This window comes from Amblyraja radiata, chromosome 26 (genome assembly GCF_010909765.2).
Source record: "Amblyraja radiata isolate CabotCenter1 chromosome 26, sAmbRad1.1.pri, whole genome shotgun sequence".
Classification (NCBI taxonomy): Eukaryota; Metazoa; Chordata; class Chondrichthyes; order Rajiformes; family Rajidae; genus Amblyraja; species Amblyraja radiata.
Genome location: NC_045981.1, coordinates 26,636,599 through 26,655,002, shown reverse-complemented (window position 1 = coordinate 26,655,002; position 18,404 = coordinate 26,636,599). Strand labels below are relative to the sequence as shown.

Below are 18,404 nucleotides of genomic sequence, written 5' to 3'. Positions count from 1 at the left end.
TTTTAACTTCTCAGCATTTTACAGGCAGTTGAATATTTGTGAAGGGCAGTAACTTGTTGCAGTGGAGGGAAACTTATGAGACAGTGGTGAACAGTAATATCTGATAAACAACAATCAACAACCAGGTCACCTGTGACGATGGAGCCTTGCTTTTCATTAATGTGCTCTATGCCATTTTCTGGCATCTAATCAGGAGGCTGAGTGGAGCTCTTTCAAAGGCCTCAACTTTGAGAGCATCAACTTTAACTGTAGATTTTGGATTGGCTTCTTGAAAGATAACTCCAGTCCCATTCCTCGCTATTTATACAGGTAGACGGGTTAATAACCAGAGGATGGAGAATGAAGATCTCTGGCGTTGCAATTTGCTGTAAGGCAGCCACTCTACCACTGCGCCACTGTGACTACCCATATATCCATATGCCTATTCAAAAGTCTCTTAAATGCTACTATGGTATCTGCCCCAGCCACCACCCCCAGCAGCACGTTCCAGGCACTCACCACCCTCTGTATTAAAAATGTGCCTGCACATCTTTCAACTTTACCCTCTCACCTTCAGGCTATGCCTTTGAGTATTTGACTTTCTATCCTGCGAAAAAGGTTCTGACAGTCTATCAATGTCTCTCATAATTCTACTTCTATCAGGTCTCCCTGCAAGATAACTAATACCCCCTCAATCAAGCCATCTAACCATATAACCATATAACAATTACAGCACGGAAACAAGCCATCTCGACCCTTCTAGTCTGTGCCGAACACGTATTCTCCCCTAGTCCCATATACCTGCGCTCAGACTATAACCCTCCATTCCTTTCCCGTCCATATAACTATCCAATTTATTTTTAAATGATAAAAACGAACCTGCCTCCACCACCTTCACTGGAAGCTCATTCCACACAGCCACCACTCTCTGAGTAAAGAAGTTCCCCCTTATGTTACCCCTAAACTTCTGTCCCTTAATTCTCAAGTCATGTCCCCTTGTTTGAATTTTCCCTACTCTCAGTGGGAAAAGCTTATCCACGTCAACTCAGTCTATCCCTCTCATAATTTTAAAGACCTCTATCAAGTCCCCCCTTAACCTTCTGCGCTCCAAAGAATAAAGCCCTAACTTGTTCAACCTTTCTCTGTAACTTAGTTGCTGAAACCCAGGCAACATTCTAGTAAATCTCCTCTGTACTCTCTCTATTTTGTTGACATCCTTCCTATAATTAGGCGACCAAAATTGTACCCCATACTCCAGAATTGGCCTCACCAATGCCTTGTACAATTTCAACATTACATCCCAACTTCTATACTCAATGCTCTGATTTATAAAGGCCAGCACACCAAAAGCTTTCTTTACCACCCTATCTACATGAGATTCCACTTTCAGGGAACTGTGCACAGTTATTCCCAGATCCCTCTGTTCACCTGCATTCTTCAATTCCCTACCATCATTCTGGTAAACCTCTTCTGCACCTATTCCAAAGCCTCCACATACTTCCTGTTTGTGGGCGACCAGAACTGAATGCAATATGCTAAATACGGCCTAACCTATAAAGCTGCATCAGGACTTCCTTACTCTTCTGCACAATGCCTTGACCAATGAAGGAAAACATACCATATGCCTTTTTTATCACTCCATTTATGTTGCGACTTTCAGGGAGTTATGGACTTGGACCCCAAAATCCCTCTGGACATGAATGCTGTTATGGGTCATGCCATGAATTGTATACTTTCCCCAAAAGTGCAATACTTTGCACTTGCTCGGATTAAAATCCATCTGCAATATCTTCATCCGTTTCAGTAGCTGATCTATGTGTCACCTGCAACCTTACTAAACCAACCTGTCTGCGTTTACAATCAATTAACATATATCACAAATAGCAGAGGTCCAGCACAGATCCCTGTGGAACTTCACTGAAATAACTCCTTGAAATGTTGTGATTCAGGATAGAAGAGACAAGGAATGGGGATGTGTGTACAGATGTGATGTTCATCAAAAATTGTAGATAGATCTGCTTTGTTTTATCTTGATGATTTCAGGATAAGTCCAACTATGAAAACAACCGGGCATTCAAATACGAGGCTGTGAACAATGGTAATTTAGCGCGATCGGAAGGACTGCTCAAGGACCTGTTCCTGGCTGCTGCCAAGACAAAAACCCTGAAACACCCGCAGGGAAATGAGATTGAAGTCGAGTGAGTTGAACATTTCCGGTGTTCTCGAGAACGATGTCATTATTGTGAAGGCCTTGAGTAAAAATCCAGAGGGATTTAGTTAGTGTCAGTGCCCAAAGAGGGCCTGAGGTCTGCAGAATCTCAAAATGTAAAGCTAGCCTCAAGTAAAAGTAACCTCAAGTTGCCGGAATTTACTTCCACCACCAACTCTGGCAGTGTGATCTAGGCATCAGCACTCACTGTGTAAAAACATTTCCTTCAGCATTGCCCCCCCTCTGATTTTAAAATTATGCCTTCTCGTATTTAACATTCGCACTATTACACTGTTTAAAATCACCAAACTACCTACCTTTCTTTTTTTTAATTTTTTTAAAATTTTTATTGGAGGAAAAAAAATGACAGTACATCTGACGTATGGCATTACATTCCCCTCCATTTTGTTTTTTCGTAAATAATAATAACAAAATAACCCTAACCCACCCTCCCTGACTACCTTTCTGATTATTCAAAAAATGTCACCATTGGGAAGGACTGCAGAAATCACAGGGCTAGAGCTAATTTCCTAACTATGTTAAGATTGTAGTGGGTGAGGAATGATAAATAACGTAAAGGTGACAGATTAGTTTCCATTTCATTATGACAATCTTGAGTTTAGTTCATTGTCACATGTTTAGAAGTCAAGCCGATGTTGAGCTAACACAGGTTAGGCGAACTAGGCTGGACTTAATGACATCACACAAAACATTAGCAGTAATGGTGAAATTTGAATTGTAAGATTAACCAGCGGGTATGAAGTGTCTGTTTTTTAACATGTGTTGAATGTCTGCTTCTGTTTAGCGTCAAGAGAATGCATGAACGTTGGGTACAGCAGTGCTCAGTATATCGAGATCTCTATGAGAAGCTGAAACTGCCAAAGGCTGATTGGTCTGATGTCCTGGCACAGAAGCAGGTAGAGTATTATCCTTCACTCTGAGCCTACCCAACAGTTCCTGCAGTGAGATACGCACAACAGGAGGCAATGTGAGAAACGTAAACTTATCCAAACTCATCCCTTTCTTTCTGCACTTGCTGATGGTGTGCCGTATTCCTAACATCAAGAATCAAGAGTGTTTAATCGTCATATGTACCAGGACTGGAACAATGACATTTGTATATGCTGCAGCTTTACAGACACATTAACACAACATTTTTTTTCTATCCATAATAATCAATAATACAATAACATCAGTATTACTAGATAACCAAATCCTAATACCGCAAAGCTAAATGTGAGTGTAACCTATAAAAGGTACATAGAAGTTTGTTCCCATTGTAGGATTGTAGTTGAAGTTGTGCAGTGGGTTTCAAGAGCCTGATGATTGAGGAGAAAAAGCTTTTCTTGAACCTGAAGGTAACCGGCTCCTTCCGGTATCTTCTTCCAGATAGCAGCCGTGAGACAAGAGTGTGATCAGGTGGTATTTTGATGTATGGAATAATATGTTGCTGAGTCATCTATGTTTGGCTCAAAGTGTAGATTACCAAGACAGTGGTTTATAGCACATTTTATGCACACTGCTTGACCATGTCATTTGTCAAAACAGATTTTGCCTTGTCCTATCACCAAAGGTTAGGAATTCCACTGGATGTTGAGGGTCGCTTGTTTCTAATTGCAGTGACACAGAGCGATCTCTTGACCCCAGGATAATGGTTCCAAACATCCAACAATTCAGTTCAACTTAGGTGAAGCCACCAATTTAGTGCAGACAGAGCTGCACTTTCTAACTTGTCCAATAGAGGTATTGTCTCTGCCCTTGCAAAGCCAGCATTTATCACATCCATAATTGCCCTTGATGGTTTAATGAAGCATCTCAGAGGTAAATTTTAAAAATCTATCACGTTGCTGTTGGTCTGTAGTCATCTACAAGCCAGGCTGAACATTGGCAATCGGTTTCCTTTTTTAAAGGACATTGTTGAACCATCTGGGTTTTAACCAGATCCAGTACTGATCATCAGTACTAATACCAAAGAAACTCCAGCATTTATTCAATTATATGGTCTTTGTAGACAAGAATAGGTGAAACGGTTTCACCAGCATGTAGGTGAAAGACTGGAGGATGCATATATAAGGCAAACAAATAGTTAATTCCAAAGCTAGAAAGAGATTTAACAAAGTTCTTTATTCAATACGGTGATACAGATTACATTGACGTAAAATATTCTAAAAACAAATTAACTACTGGTTTTCAAAAGTGACTGGATATGTTCTTGAGGAGGGAGCAATTTTGTGGCTCTGGGGATACAACAGGGGAAGGGAGCCTACATAGAGATGGCACAAAGACCCCAATGAGCACTTCCTCTGTTGAAGTTTCAATAAGATTGTATATATTCTGTGGGCACTTCTCATAATTCTGCAGTTTTGTGGCTTGCCAGTACGCCTAAGTGTCAAGAAATTGTAGCAAAGACCCAGTATTTATATTATGTATTGACACGCACCCTACTTGTTTGAAGATTCAAACAAGGGGACATGACTTGAGAATTAAGGGACTGAAGTTTAGGGGTAACATGAGGGGGAACTTCTTTACTCAGAGAGTGGTAGCTGTGTGGAATGAGCTTCCAGTGAAGGTGGTGGAGGCAGGTTCGTTTTTATCATTTAAAAATAAATTGGATAGTTATATGGATGGGAAAGGAATGGAGGGTTATGGTCTGAGCGCAGGTATATGGGACTAGGGGAGATTATGTGTTCGGCACGGACTAGAAGGGTCGAGCTGGCCTGTTTCCGTGCTGTAATTGTTATATGGTTATATGGTTACCATATGAAGACACCCTTAACCACTAATTCACTAACATACATGGATCCCTCTCCACAATCTCTGTGGCATAGATTGACTTGCATCCCCCTCCGTCCCCTCATTTTATGATGATTCCCACCCGATAGCCCTGGTTTGCACTGATTCCCCTCCTTTGGTCATCATGTTATGCACTGCGACTCCCAACTACCTCCCCCTCGATGAAGCACGCCGCCTATACCACATGCTTTGTTTTTAACAATCTTTCTTTCCCTGTTCACAGCAAGAGATCAATAAAGGTGGCTACGGACCACAGCTGCCAGAACTGGAACAGCAGGTTGCATCCCATAACATCCTGAGTAGAGAAATCGAAGCTTATGGGCCGCAGATCAACGGCCAGTCCATCCCTGATCAGGTAAGGCAGAACAGTCAAGATGTTTGAATTATGGATCTTGTGACAATCGCTACTCGATTCCAGCTTTTATTTGGAGATTGTCAGGCCCTCGGATTTTGCACTGCTTTCGGAACTTGCAGTGTCTATAATTTCTGAGAATACAGAAATACAGAGAAGCAGGTAAGGGGGAAATAATCCCTCCATTATTAGGTTCAGCTGTTTAGCCGTTTAATTCTGTCCAAAAATAGTTTAGCTGTTTATCCAAAATTCCCCCTTTGATGTTGGCTGGATTGATTCAATTGAACCTACTCCACCAACCTCCTCAAGAGATGGAGGTGTCACAGTCATAAAGTCAAACAGAGATATGGCACAGAGGCATTTTGGCTCACCAAGTTTGCACCAATTCTCATTAATCTTATGTACACAAAAAAACTGGAGAAACTCAGCGGGTGCAGCAGCCCTTCATGGTTTCGGCCCAAAACGTTGCCTATTTCCTTCGCTCCATAGATGCTGCTGCACCCGCTGAGTTTCTCCAGCTTTTTTGTGTACCTTCGCTTTTCCAGCATCTGCAGTTCCTTCTTAAACTCATTAATCCTATGTTTACTCTCCCCACATTTTCATCAATCCATCCATCCCCACCCCCACCCCCACCACCACCATCTCCCTGGATTCTACCAATCACCTACACCCTTGGGGGCAATGTACAGCTGCCAGTTAACCAACCAAACCCAATGTATTTGAGGGAATTTGTGGGGTCACAGGGAAACACGCAAACTTCACACAGGCAGCAGCAGATGTCAGGGTTGAACCTGGATGCCTGACACTGTGAGGCACAGTGTGGCCCATAAATGCATTGTTCACCAGCAAAAATGTTGATATTGGTGAAGTAATTTAGTCTTTTATAGCAACCAGGAGCTTTCATGGTCATTATTATGTTGAAATCATTAATTGGCCTGGGTGGATTATGCTGTTTCAGCAGTGTAATAGCTAGGCCACTGTTATAGATATAAGACTTGCTGAAAATAGGCGATCACAGTAATTAGCAAACGAAAGCTAAAGGAGACTCAGTGAACAAAGGGTTGGAGTAATAAGATGACTTCTGCCAGATAGACAGGTACCAGCTAAAAGAGCCACCAAGTCTTTCAAGAATCTACAAACCAGACTGCACCCTAGTGTTGATAAACTATCTAAATGCCAAAAACAGGAGTATTATTAATTACTTTTTTTTTCTAACAGGAGGGACGCAAGACTGTTCAGAATCAATATAAAAACCTGGTGGTGAGTCACAGTTTCCTGTGTACCTATCTAAAAGCATCTTCAACACATTATCTTACCTGCCTCCACCACTGGCAATGCGTTCCAGGCTCCACCATTCTCTGTGTAAATAACTTGTCTCGCACATCTCCATTACATTTCCCCCTCCCACCTTTTAGCTACGCCCCCGAATGTTGGACATTTCTACCATGGGAGAAAAAAGTTCCGACTGTCTTCCCTAACTCTGTCTCTCATGATTTTATACAGTAAACCCTATAATGGACCACATGGGGGAAGATGGTGTCCGTTATTACCAATTGTCCACTATAACTATATACTAATGGAAAAACAACGAATGAACATACACTACACCATAAACAGTTGAGTCATTGAGTCATACAGTATGAAAACAGGCCATTCGGCCCAATTTGCCTGCGCCAACCAACATGTTCCATCTATTCTAGTCCCACCTGCCTGTTTTGGCCTATATCCCTCTAAACCTATCCTGTCCACGTACCTGTCTAAATGTTTCTTAAACGTTGCGATAGCACCTGCCTCAATTACCTCCTCTGGCAGCTTGACCCATATACCCACCACTCTTCGTGTTACAAAGGTCCCCTCAGGATAATAGGAACCTGAAGGGTAACTTTTATTATTTATTAACTCAGTTATTATTTCCCCAGTGCTGGATTTTCTAGAACCCAGACTACCCAGTTCCCAGTTTGTCTAATACGCACACTTCCCAATGTCCAGACTGTCTGGGACCAGGCTGTCTAGTGTCTAGATTGCCCTGCACCCAGTTTACTTGGTGCCCACAGTTCCCATTGTACAGACAGTTTGGGTCCAGATTGCCCAGTGTGTTGGCCGTCCAGTGTCCAAACTGCTCGGTACCCAGTTTCCCCACTGCCCACACTGTCTGGTCTCTAAACTGTCAGGTTCCAGACTGCCGTGCACCCAGATTGACCCATATCCAGTTTACCTGGTGCCCACAATATTCAATGTCTAGGTTGCCCAGGTCCTGACTGCCCAATTCTTGAGACTGCCCACCAATCAGTTTGCCTGGTACTCACACTTCCCAGTCTCCAAACTTTCTGGGACCAGACTGCCGCATAGCCAGTTTGCCTGGTGCCCACGATTCCTGTGTCCACACTGCCCATAGTCCAGACTGTCTCGTACCCAGATTGTTCCAAACCCAAACTGCCCAGTGTCCAGACTGCCTTGTATCCAGTTTGCCTGGTGCCCACAGTTCCCAGTCTCCAGTCTGCCCAGGGTCCAGACTGTTCGGTTCCCAGAGTACCCAGACTGTCCAGTGCCTAGACTGTCCCATTCCTAGACTGCTCTGTGTCCAGACTACCCCATACCCAGACTGTCCAGCGTCAATGATGATGTCATGGAGCCACAAGAAACTGTAGATGCTGGAACAAACTGCTGGAGAGCTCAACAGGTCAGCCAGCATCTGTGGAGGGAATGAACAGTTTCAGGTTGGGTTCCTGACATTACTGCTTGTAGACATAGTCTTACAGCGTGGAAACATGATCTTTGGCCTAAATTGCCCACACTGGCCAACATGTCCCTTCTACACTAGTCCCACCTGCCTGCGTTTGGCCCATAATCCCTCTAAAACGGTCCTATCCATGTACTCTGTTATAGAGAGATGTCTTGAAAGGTTGCCTTTGATTTTACTCAGGACTCCTCCAAGCTACGTGAGCACCAACTGGACGGTCTCTATGGCTACGTGCAGGATTGCACCAAGCAGCTCGTGTTCATGAGTGATCAACAGGAGAAGATCCAGAAGCAGGACTGGAGTGACCGGCAGTTGGAGCCTGAGGAAGTACGCAAGCAATACGAGGTGAGTGGCGCTTCCTGTAAATGTGGACTGACAAATTATCACTGGCAATATTAATATAAAGCTAGACACAAAATGCTGGATTTACTCAGTGGGTCAGGCAGCATCTCTGGAGAAAATGGATAGGTGACATATTGCATTTGTTAACATCAGTGAAATGTTTTAAATAACTTAATACTGGTGAACTAGATGTTACATTTGTGATATATCTGTATACTAATATAATTTACTGTCTATTCTAACCTTTGACACAGAATGAACTGTTAGCTTGTTTTATTTAAATACTTTATATTTTCTTTCCTTCACTCCCAAAATAACCCATTCACAATTATTTTGGGTACAAGGATTAAAATAAATCTTGTAGCTATGTTACAATCTCACTGGGTGAACAGAGGCGTTAAAACATCCCAAGGCTAATAAAAGTTAATTTAAGAATGATAACATGATATTTCATGCACTTATTTCTGTAAATTAATCTCCCACCAGGACCATATTCTGATGAACCAGATTTTTTTCATCATCGGTTTTGCGTTTCAGACTGAGCTGTGTTTATAATCTCTTCTCCTCCGTCACCAAAATGGTCTACTCCATTATGTCACCAGTGTTACGCCATTGTCTGCTGAAACCCCCCTCTTAAAGTCTTTGAGAACCCCAAACGTGACCATTCTAATACATTCTTGCACAACTTCCATTCTTCATCATTCCCAGTTAGATTATGCAAAGGGTTGAATCCAAGATATAAATCATAAGTATAGCTTAGTGTACCTTAATGTACTGGATGCGATTTGCATAATCTCAAGTGGCGCCAAACGATGGCTGCCTCGCCAACGGTCTTTCTTGTCCTTTTCCTTCTTTGGTGTGTTTACTCTGTTGTTAAATGTATGTTTTAGTGTATCTTTAGCTTTGTATTATGTGGGGGGTGGGGGAAACTTCGGGAGCTCCCGAAGCCAGTCCCTAACCAGGGACCACGAGCTCCACGATGTTAAAGTCAGCAGGCTCCCACGGTTGGAGCTCCCAAGGTCAATCCCCAGCAAGAGGCCGCCAGCTCCACGATGTTAGGCCGCAGTGCGGACGGAGAAACGATTAGGAAAAATTAGCATCTCCATCGAGAAAAGATATAAAAAATGTTTTGAGCTTCGATCACCGGCTGCGGGAGCTTCAATTGCCCCGACTGCGGATGGTTCGACTCCCCTGACCGCGGGAGGAAAAGGGGGAAAGAAGATAAGACTTTATTGCCCTTCATCATTTTGGGGTGGAATGTGGAGGAACTGCTGTGATGGATGTTTACGTTACATTTTTATGTGTTTGCGTGTTTTGTTGCATTTTTGGTGTGACTGTATGGCAAATCAAATTCGTCGTTTGACTTGCATACTTGTTTTCTTTTCACACTTGGCTAATAAAACCAATTACAATTCTAATTACAATTTTCTGTTTCTTATTTTCCTCCAGAGTTTTAAAGAAAATGGGCTGTTGTCTGAAGAAGAAGCTGTCAACAGAATTCAGGATGATGGAGAGCGCCTGATAAAACTGAAGCACCCAGGCAGCCCTGCAATTGAAGTACAACTCATCTACCACTCACTTTCTAGGACTGTATAGATCACTCACTTAAGTACACACCAGGGATTAACAGATTCATTATTGATCTGTACAAATCAAGTCCGATCAAAGCAAAATAATTCAAACATTATCAAATTACAAAAACTATCAAAGAAACCAATCTGATCAATATCAAATCAGGTCAAATATTTCCATGCCACAGAGGTCAACTAGGCTAATTCCTAGAATGAAAGAATTTTCCTATCATCAACTGCTAAATAAATTAGATCCAAATTCTTTGGTTTAGAAGAATGAAGGATAACTTTAGTGAAACATATATTGAGGCAACTTGACAAAGTAGATGTTGGGATATCTTCACCAGTGAGAGCATCTCAGATAAAGTTTGTTAGTCAGCACGTGGCCTTATGACTGATCAGAGTCAACCATCCAGTTCAGAGTTTTAAATGCAGTAAGATATTCCCGGGAGTTCTCCCTAAACGGTTGCCTCCAGAAAATGCATATCTGGGAAAGGGAGGGTCGATCATTCATAAAGCTGCACTATCACATTGTGCAACTGTTTTGGACAATTTAACCATTGAGGAACGTTGAATGTCTTTTGAAGTGAACCTTTGTGTTTTGACATGGTACCTAAAGTCCTGCCCTGTATGCATTGGATGGAAATCCTAACATTGGCAGAATCTCTCTTTCAGGCTCACAAGGATGCAGTCAAAAATGAATGGCAGCAGTTTCTGAATCTCTGCATCTGCCAGGAGGCACACCTGAAGAATGTGGAGGATTACAGAAAGGTAACCAACTAATGGGAGGCAGTGTGGATGCCTTGGGCTCCATCTTTACATTGGATACTTCTGGATATATAGCATCTATTATCCAGAAAAGCAGAACATTTACAATAATATGAGACCTTAAGACACAGTAGCAGAATAAGGCCATTCAGCTCATTGAATCTACTCCACCATTCAATCATGGCTGGTCTATTTTTCCCTCCCAACCCTATTCTCCAACCTTCCTGTGCCCAAAACATCAAAAAACTAGCTTAGATTGGGACCTGGACGCATTCCTTCCATGTGGGATTGTGTTGTACACCTCTTTCTATGGTCTTTCAGGAGCCTGCTTAGATCAATTTGTTGGCAGCACTGTTGCAAACAGCACTTCCCAGCAGTGGAGGTGGTGATTTGCAACTGATATTTCTGTTACCCAACCCCCTCCCCCCCACCTCCTCAACAGAAGAACTGTCACCCCCTCCTCTCTTTTCCCTTCCCTCACATTTATTGCCCCCTCTATCTCATCCCTAAAATGTATGTCATGTTAGGTGATAATTTACTCCGCACATTCGGCATTCCAGAAAATGATACAATCATTGCATCCTATATAGAGATAAAGCATGGTCTTATCCTTGTATTGCATTACCACTTGCCCTGTTTAATGTGCTACGTGGTTTCATTAAGTTCTTATCATTTTGTTTGGAGACTCAGTTTGGGTTCTTGCTAAGAAGATGACTCACAAATTCCAAACATTTTGGCATTTGAATTACAGGGAGTAACCCAACATCAAATTACCTTGCAGCACAAGGCGGGTGATAGGGGACAGAGCACAGTACCTTATTGTGAATCCCTCTTCAGGGTGTGCTATATCCAAGTATCATCTCACACTAGCTTGCAATGTTTAAAGGTTGACCATTGTATCCTTCATCCACCACCCTGTGAGCCCAGCATTGGCTGCCAATTGGAAACATCCCAATTTGAAATATTAAACTCTCGCCAGGAGAGTATCTAGATGATTAGAAAATTGCAAATATTACCCCGGTTAGACTGGTTAGCCAGACTTCAGTGGTTGGTAAGATTTTAGAGTCCAAGATTCAAGAGAGTTTATTGTCATGTGTCCCAGATAGGACAATCAAATTCTTGCCTTGCTTCAGCACAACAGAATATAGTAGGCATAAATAAATACAGAACAGATCAGTGTGACCATATACTATTGAATATATATATATGCACACATAAATAATCAGATAAAGTGCAATCGGCTATTAATGTTCAGAGTTTTGTTTGAGTTATAAAGGATGAGGTTTCTGAGTATTTGGAAGTTCATGAAAAAATCGTCCGAAGTCAGCATTATTTTGTGAAGGGGAGATCTTGCCTGACAAACCTGTTGGAATTCTTTGAGGAAGCAAATAGCAGGCTAGACAAAGGAGAGGCAGTGGATGTTATTTACCTAGATTTTCAGAAAGCATTTCACAAGGTACCGCAAGTGAGGCTGCTAAAGATTAGAGCGCATAGTATCAAAGGGCAGATACTAGCGTGGTAGCAGGTTGGCTGGATGACAGAAGGCAGAGAGTGGCAATATAGGGGGCTTTTTCTGGCTGGCTGCCAGTGACTAGTAGTGTTCTGCAAGGGTCGGTGCTGGGGCTGCTACTCTTCACATTGTATATCAACGATTTGGCGAGGGGATTGAATGCTTTGTGGGCAAGTTTGCAGACGGTGGTGGACACAAAATGCTGGAGTAACTCAGCGGGACAGGCAGCATCTCTGGAGAGAAGGAATGGGTGATGTTTCGGGTCAAAACCCTTCTTCAGACTGAAGAAAGGCCTCGACCAGAAATGTCACCCATACCTTCTCTCCAGAGATACTGTCTGTCCCGCTGAGTTACTCCGGCATTTTGTGTCTACCTTCGATTTAAACCAGCATCTGCAGTTCTTTCCTACATATAGGTGTAAGATGAGGTAGTGTAGAGAAACAGAGACTCTGCAGAAGGACTTGGACAGGACTTGGAAAATGGGCAAATGGAATACAGCACAGCAAAGTTTGGAGTCATGCATTTTGGTAGCAGGCTTAAAAGCGTAGACTATTTTCTAAATGGGGAAATAATTCAGAAACCAGAGGTGCAAAGGGACTTTGGAGTGATGGTACACGATTCCCAAATAGTGATGTGAGGGGTTTTCGGGAGACGGCATGAGAATGAGAGGAAAAGATAGATCAGCCATGATTGAATAGCGTAGACTAGATGGACCGAATGGCCTAATTCTGCTCCAAGAACAAATGTACATGAACTTATTTCATCCATTCTAAGCTATGATCTTTGCCTCACCTTTATCTTAAATTCTCTCCAACTCTCAGCCCTCTGAGATAATGGCTCTTTCGTGTTTGTCTCACTACCGTTAACCATATTTTTAATTCCCAAAACTCTCCAAACCTCTCGGTTCCTCTACCTATCTTTCTTCACCAAATGTTTTCCGTCTCGCAGGGGTTTTGTTTACCTGCCCTGAGATTTTCTTAAGTGCCTCGGTGTCAAATGTGTTTGTTAATGATCCTTTGCCACAGGCTTATGGTATGCTTCCCTTCATCAGTCAGGTGATAAGAGTTAGAAAGTCATATTGCAACTGAACTTTGGTTTGGCTGCATTTGGATTATTGTGTGCACTTCTGGTAACCAATTGCAGGAAGGCTGTGTAGGCCTTTGTGAGGATGCAGAAGAGGTTTACCAAAATGCTGCCTGAATTAGAGAGGACTATAAGGAGAGGTTGGACAAACTTGGATTGATTGAGGTAAAGAGGAGACCTAATAGAGGTATTTAAAATTATGAGAGGCATTGATGATTGTCGGACCTTATTCCCAGCATAGAAATGTCAAAGACTAAAGGGCACAGTTTTACCATGAGACGGGCAAAGTTTAAAGGAGATGTGGGGGGCAAGTTTTTTTAAATGGAGAGTGGTGGATGCAGATTGAAGGTAGATATGATCGAAGCATTTAAGAGGTGTTGAGATAGGTACACAGATATGCAGGGAATGGAGGGATTTGGATCAGTTTTTTTTGGATTAGTTTAACTTGGTATCATGTTTGGCACAGATATTGTGGGTGAAAAGGCCTGTTCCTGTGCTGCATAGTTCCCTGTTCTGCAAACATCATGAGGATGGCACTATGTCAATGCAAGTTATTGTTTTGTTTATTCAACTTGTGGATCTCATTCTTTCCTCGTGGCTTCACACTCTCTTAACCTTGTTTATCTTTTCTTTTCCACTCCAGTTTCAGTTCGACGCAGACACTCTCAATCAGTCCATCAAAAAGCACAATACAGAGCTGGACAGTAAGTTCTCCAAGTACAAGGACAATCCTCGGACCATGTCTGATCTGCTTCAACAGTTTGGGGTGAGTGCTGCTGGGCTTGGTTTCAATTAATCGACCTGGTTCCTTTCAATCCCACAGGGCTGGAAGTAGTATTCCATAACGTTGAGATTCCTGATGGGCAAAATGTTATGAAGACACTATTTTAGTGTTTGTAGGGGTCCACCTTGAGTTTTCATGAACTCAGCATCTCGTACACAAATGCCCGCAACCTGGAAGAAAATTTACAGCACATGGTTTATTACAATGTGATTTATTCATCATGTAACAAGGAGGGTTGATGAGGCCAGTGTACTTGATCTAGTCTGAATTTAAACCGTTTTTCTTCCGGTGTCACATAGTAAAAAAGTAAGCAGCAGAGGGGTCCATGGGAGAACGGAAAATTGCATTTGTTATTGGCACAGTGAAGGGAAGAAGAGTGAAATAACTGATGGCTGTTTTGAAATGGGCAATTCTTACACGGTTCTGCACTCAGTCTGTTGCTCTTTGCAGTATTTTTAATTTAGTTTATTTTAGAGATACAGCGCGGAAACATGCCCTTCGGCCCATCGAGTCCTCACGAACCAGCGATCTCCGCACACTAACACTATCCTACACACACTGGGGCCATTATTCAATGTTTACCAAGCCAATTAGCCTACTAACCTGTACGTCTTTGGAGTGTGGGGGAAAACCGGAGTAAACCCACGCAGGTCACGGGGAGAAGGTACAAACTCCATACCGATTCCATCCATGGTTTAGAAATATGCTGGCAGACAGGTTCATTAGTGCTATACAATGGGTTTAAACTAGATTGGTAGGGACTTGGGATTTTATACGGGACAGAGGCAGGCGAGAAGGTAGAAGTTGGTATGGAGGGTGATTTGAAAAAGTAAAGAGAACAGGGTAGGCAGGAGAAAGGCAGGAAGCAAGGAAAGAATTGTGGTTTAAATTGCACTTATTTTAATGCGAGAGGCCTGACAGAAGGCAGATGAACTCAGGGCATGGATCGGTACCTGCGACATTGTAGCCATTACGTAAACATGGTTAAGAGCAAAGCATAGGGCAAGACTGGCAGCTCAATGTTCCAAGGTGCAGCTGCTTCAGGGGAGACAGGAGTGAGGGTAAAAGAGGAGGGGGTGTTGCATTAGTGGCTAAGAGTCACGGCAGTGGTCGGAGGTGACGTTACGGATGGTTTGTCTAGTAATGCTGTATAGGTGGAGCTGAGGAACAAGAAATGGATGATCACCTTGTTGGGGATGTACTCCAGGCCACGGGAACTAGGAGAGCAAATGTGTTCGGAGATTGCAGGCAGCTGCTGGTCTCAGAAGGTGGTCATGGTAGGGGTTTTAACTTTCCCAATAATGACAAGATAGTGCAAAATGTTTAGATGGGGAGGAGTTTGCTAAATGTGCTCCGGAGAGATTCCTCCAGCAATAGATAGAGGGTCCCACACTGGAGGGGGCAATGCTTGGAAACTGGGATGTGCAAGTGGATTAAGTGTTCGTGGGTGAGCCTTTTGGGACCAGCGACCACAATTCGAAGGTTTAAGATAGTTATGGAAAGGGACAGATGAGTTAAAATGTTAAAGTGGGGCAAGGCTAACTTTGAGAGTATGAGACAGGATCTCGCTCAATTTGATTGGAGTAGGTTGTATGAAGTAAAAGGAACGTCAGGAAATGAGGGTGCTTTTAAAAGTGTGCTGACAGGAGTTCAGGATATGCACGTCCCTGTGGGAGTGAAGGGCAAGGCAGGCAAACAAAAGGAAGCTTGGATGACGAAGGAAATTAAGGCTTTGGTCAAGAGTAAGAAGGAGGCATGGGACAGGTATAGGCAGCTGGGATCAAGTATATCCTTGGAGGAGTTTCGGGAACGGAGGAGGAAGCTAAAAAAGGAAATCAGAATACATTAAGTTAGCAATCTAATTATAAACGGAATCAAAATCTGGAGTGTTTTAATTTGCAGTTCTTTCATCAATCCCCCTCTCTCTAGTCTATTTGTGCAGATATCAAAATTCATCAGTCCACTATGACTGATTTCCTATATCCCATTGTTTAGTTTGATTGTATTCTTATATTTTGCTTGACTGGATTTTCATATCCAACTCCAATTTGACTGGATTCCCACTCCTGCTTGACCGGTTCCCATATCTCACTCTTATTTACATTTTATTCACATATCCCACTTCTGCTTGACCAAATTCCTGTATCCCAATCCTGCTTGACCAGATTCCCAATACCCGTTGTATGTTTTGACTGAAATACTGATTCCCAGTCTCTTTTATGACTGGATTCCCAGATCCAGTTTGGTGTAAATCAGAGCATTGAGTATAGAAGTTGGGATGTAATGTTAAAATTGTACAAGGCATTGGTGAGGCCAATTCTGGAGTATGGGGTACAACTTTGGTCGCCTAATTATAGGAAGGATGTCAACAAAATAGAGAGAGTACAGAGGAGATTTACTAGATGTTGCCTGGGTTTCAGCAACTAAGTTACAGAGAAAGGTTGAACAAGTTAGGGCTTTATTCTTTGGAGCGCAGAAGGTTAAGGGGGGACTTGATAGAGGTCTTTAAAATGATGAGAGGGATAGACAGAGTTGACGTGGATAAGCTTTTCCCACTGAGAGTAGGGAAGATTCAAACAAGGGGACATGACTTGAGAATTAAGGGACAGAAGTTTAGGGGTAACATGAGGGGGAATTTCTTTACTCAGAGAGTGGTGGCTGTGTGGAATGAGCTTCCAGTGAAGGTGGTGGAGGCAGGTTCGTTTTTATCATTTAAAAATAAATTGGATAGTTATATGGACGGGAAAGGACTGGAGGGTTATGGTCTGAGCGCAGGTATATGGAACTAGGGGAGAAAACGTGTTTGGCACGGACTAGAAGGGTCGAGATGGCCTGTTTCCGTGCTGTAATTGTTATCCCTCTTTCCTGCTGTACAGGATCCTAACTCGCATTTCTTCATCTCTCTCAGGATGATGAGAAAAATATTATCCAAATGGACAAAGAGATGAATGACCTGAAGAGGCGGAGCCAGCAGGTCATGCCACTGAAAGCTCGGCGCACTCTCGTTTCCAAACCCTTCCCAATGGCTGCCTTGTGTGACTGGGACGATGGAGAGGTGAGAAAGAGAAAGAAAAACCAACTGCACATTAACTCACCATCCAGCGTATTTTTGGTGTGAAACTGGGGGGGGGGGGGAGGGGAGGAGGAGGAGGAGGAGGAGGAGAGAGAGAGAGAGAGAGAGAGAGAGCGCTCTATAGAAACAGTGCCTGAAATTGAACCTGGATGCTGTGACGCCATTACGCTGCTTCTCGCACCACTATGAATTGCAATGAATTATTCCTTACACTTGAAGAGTTGAGTAACCACCACAAGCTTTTTAGAGTGAGGACGACCAGCAGTGCCAGCAAGGCTGACTGATATCATCACCATGGTTTCAGGATGACTGAGTAGAATACTTTTTTGTCTTTTATAGAATGAAGTCAGCCGCGGCGAGAAGCTAACACTCCAGAACAATGATGACCCTGAGTACTGGATTGTGAAGAACAGTGCGAAAGAGACCAAACGTGTCCCTTCAGTCTGCTTCAACATCCCTCCTCCTGACCCAGAGGCCATTGCTCAAGCAAACAGGTCAGCTCTTTTAACTATCCCTTTACAAAACCAAGATGCAAGCCTGTGTGGTGATTGTTTGCAAGCTCTTTGATTGTGGCAATCCAGATGTAAAAACTCAGGGTACTCCTTTGAAAATTGGACAGACTCTCTACCATTCCTGAATCAACCAACGGACATGTTTACCTCGCTTGATTGAATCTTTAAGGAGGTTGTTCATTTGAAATACATGGCTTTTCAGCGAGATATTTGACATGTTCTGACACGATAGAATGATAACCAGGTAAAAGACCACAGTTCTTTGGTTTCTCTTGGTGAGATTGTTAATTGTGTCAAAATGAGCCTGGATTCCAGGAAGTTTCCAGTGCACAGGAAATTTCCTTGTCCATTGGCATGAGGTGAGAAAAGCCCCATTCCAGTCTGTGTTCAGGGCTTGCCCCAAGTTTTGGAACTGATCATTGGAGCCCCTAAGCAAATTCTCAATGAGTACTTTTCTTTTAACACAATCATCCATAGGCCAAGTCCATGTACCCTGGGCTTTGTGAACCGCAGAGTCATTCTACATACCAGCAAGGACTTCTGATTTACTTGTAAGGTAAAACAAGCTCCCTGTACACAGCCCAATTGCTGTTGCAAGTAAGATTGTTACAGTCATCAAGTCATACAGTGTGGAAACAGGCCCTTCGGTCAAACTTGCCCACACCGACCAACATGTCCCATCTACTCT

At 42.9% G+C, this 18,404-nt stretch overlaps 1 protein-coding gene across 1 annotated transcript in view; it reads left to right on the top strand.

Annotated features, from left to right (window-relative positions):
• The window catches only part of evpl (envoplakin), a 58,008-nt gene that overhangs the window by 18,789 nt on the left and 20,815 nt on the right, over positions 1-18,404 (top strand). Inside the window, exons 3-12 of the mRNA XM_033044537.1 lie at positions 2,023-2,177; positions 2,994-3,105; positions 5,205-5,336; positions 6,552-6,593; positions 8,257-8,418; positions 9,865-9,972; positions 10,662-10,757; positions 13,991-14,113; positions 17,040-17,186; positions 17,544-17,698. Of these exons, the coding sequence (XP_032900428.1) occupies positions 2,023-2,177; positions 2,994-3,105; positions 5,205-5,336; positions 6,552-6,593; positions 8,257-8,418; positions 9,865-9,972; positions 10,662-10,757; positions 13,991-14,113; positions 17,040-17,186; positions 17,544-17,698 (1,232 nt within the window). The remainder of the gene's footprint in view (positions 1-2,022; positions 2,178-2,993; positions 3,106-5,204; positions 5,337-6,551; positions 6,594-8,256; positions 8,419-9,864; positions 9,973-10,661; positions 10,758-13,990; positions 14,114-17,039; positions 17,187-17,543; positions 17,699-18,404) is intronic.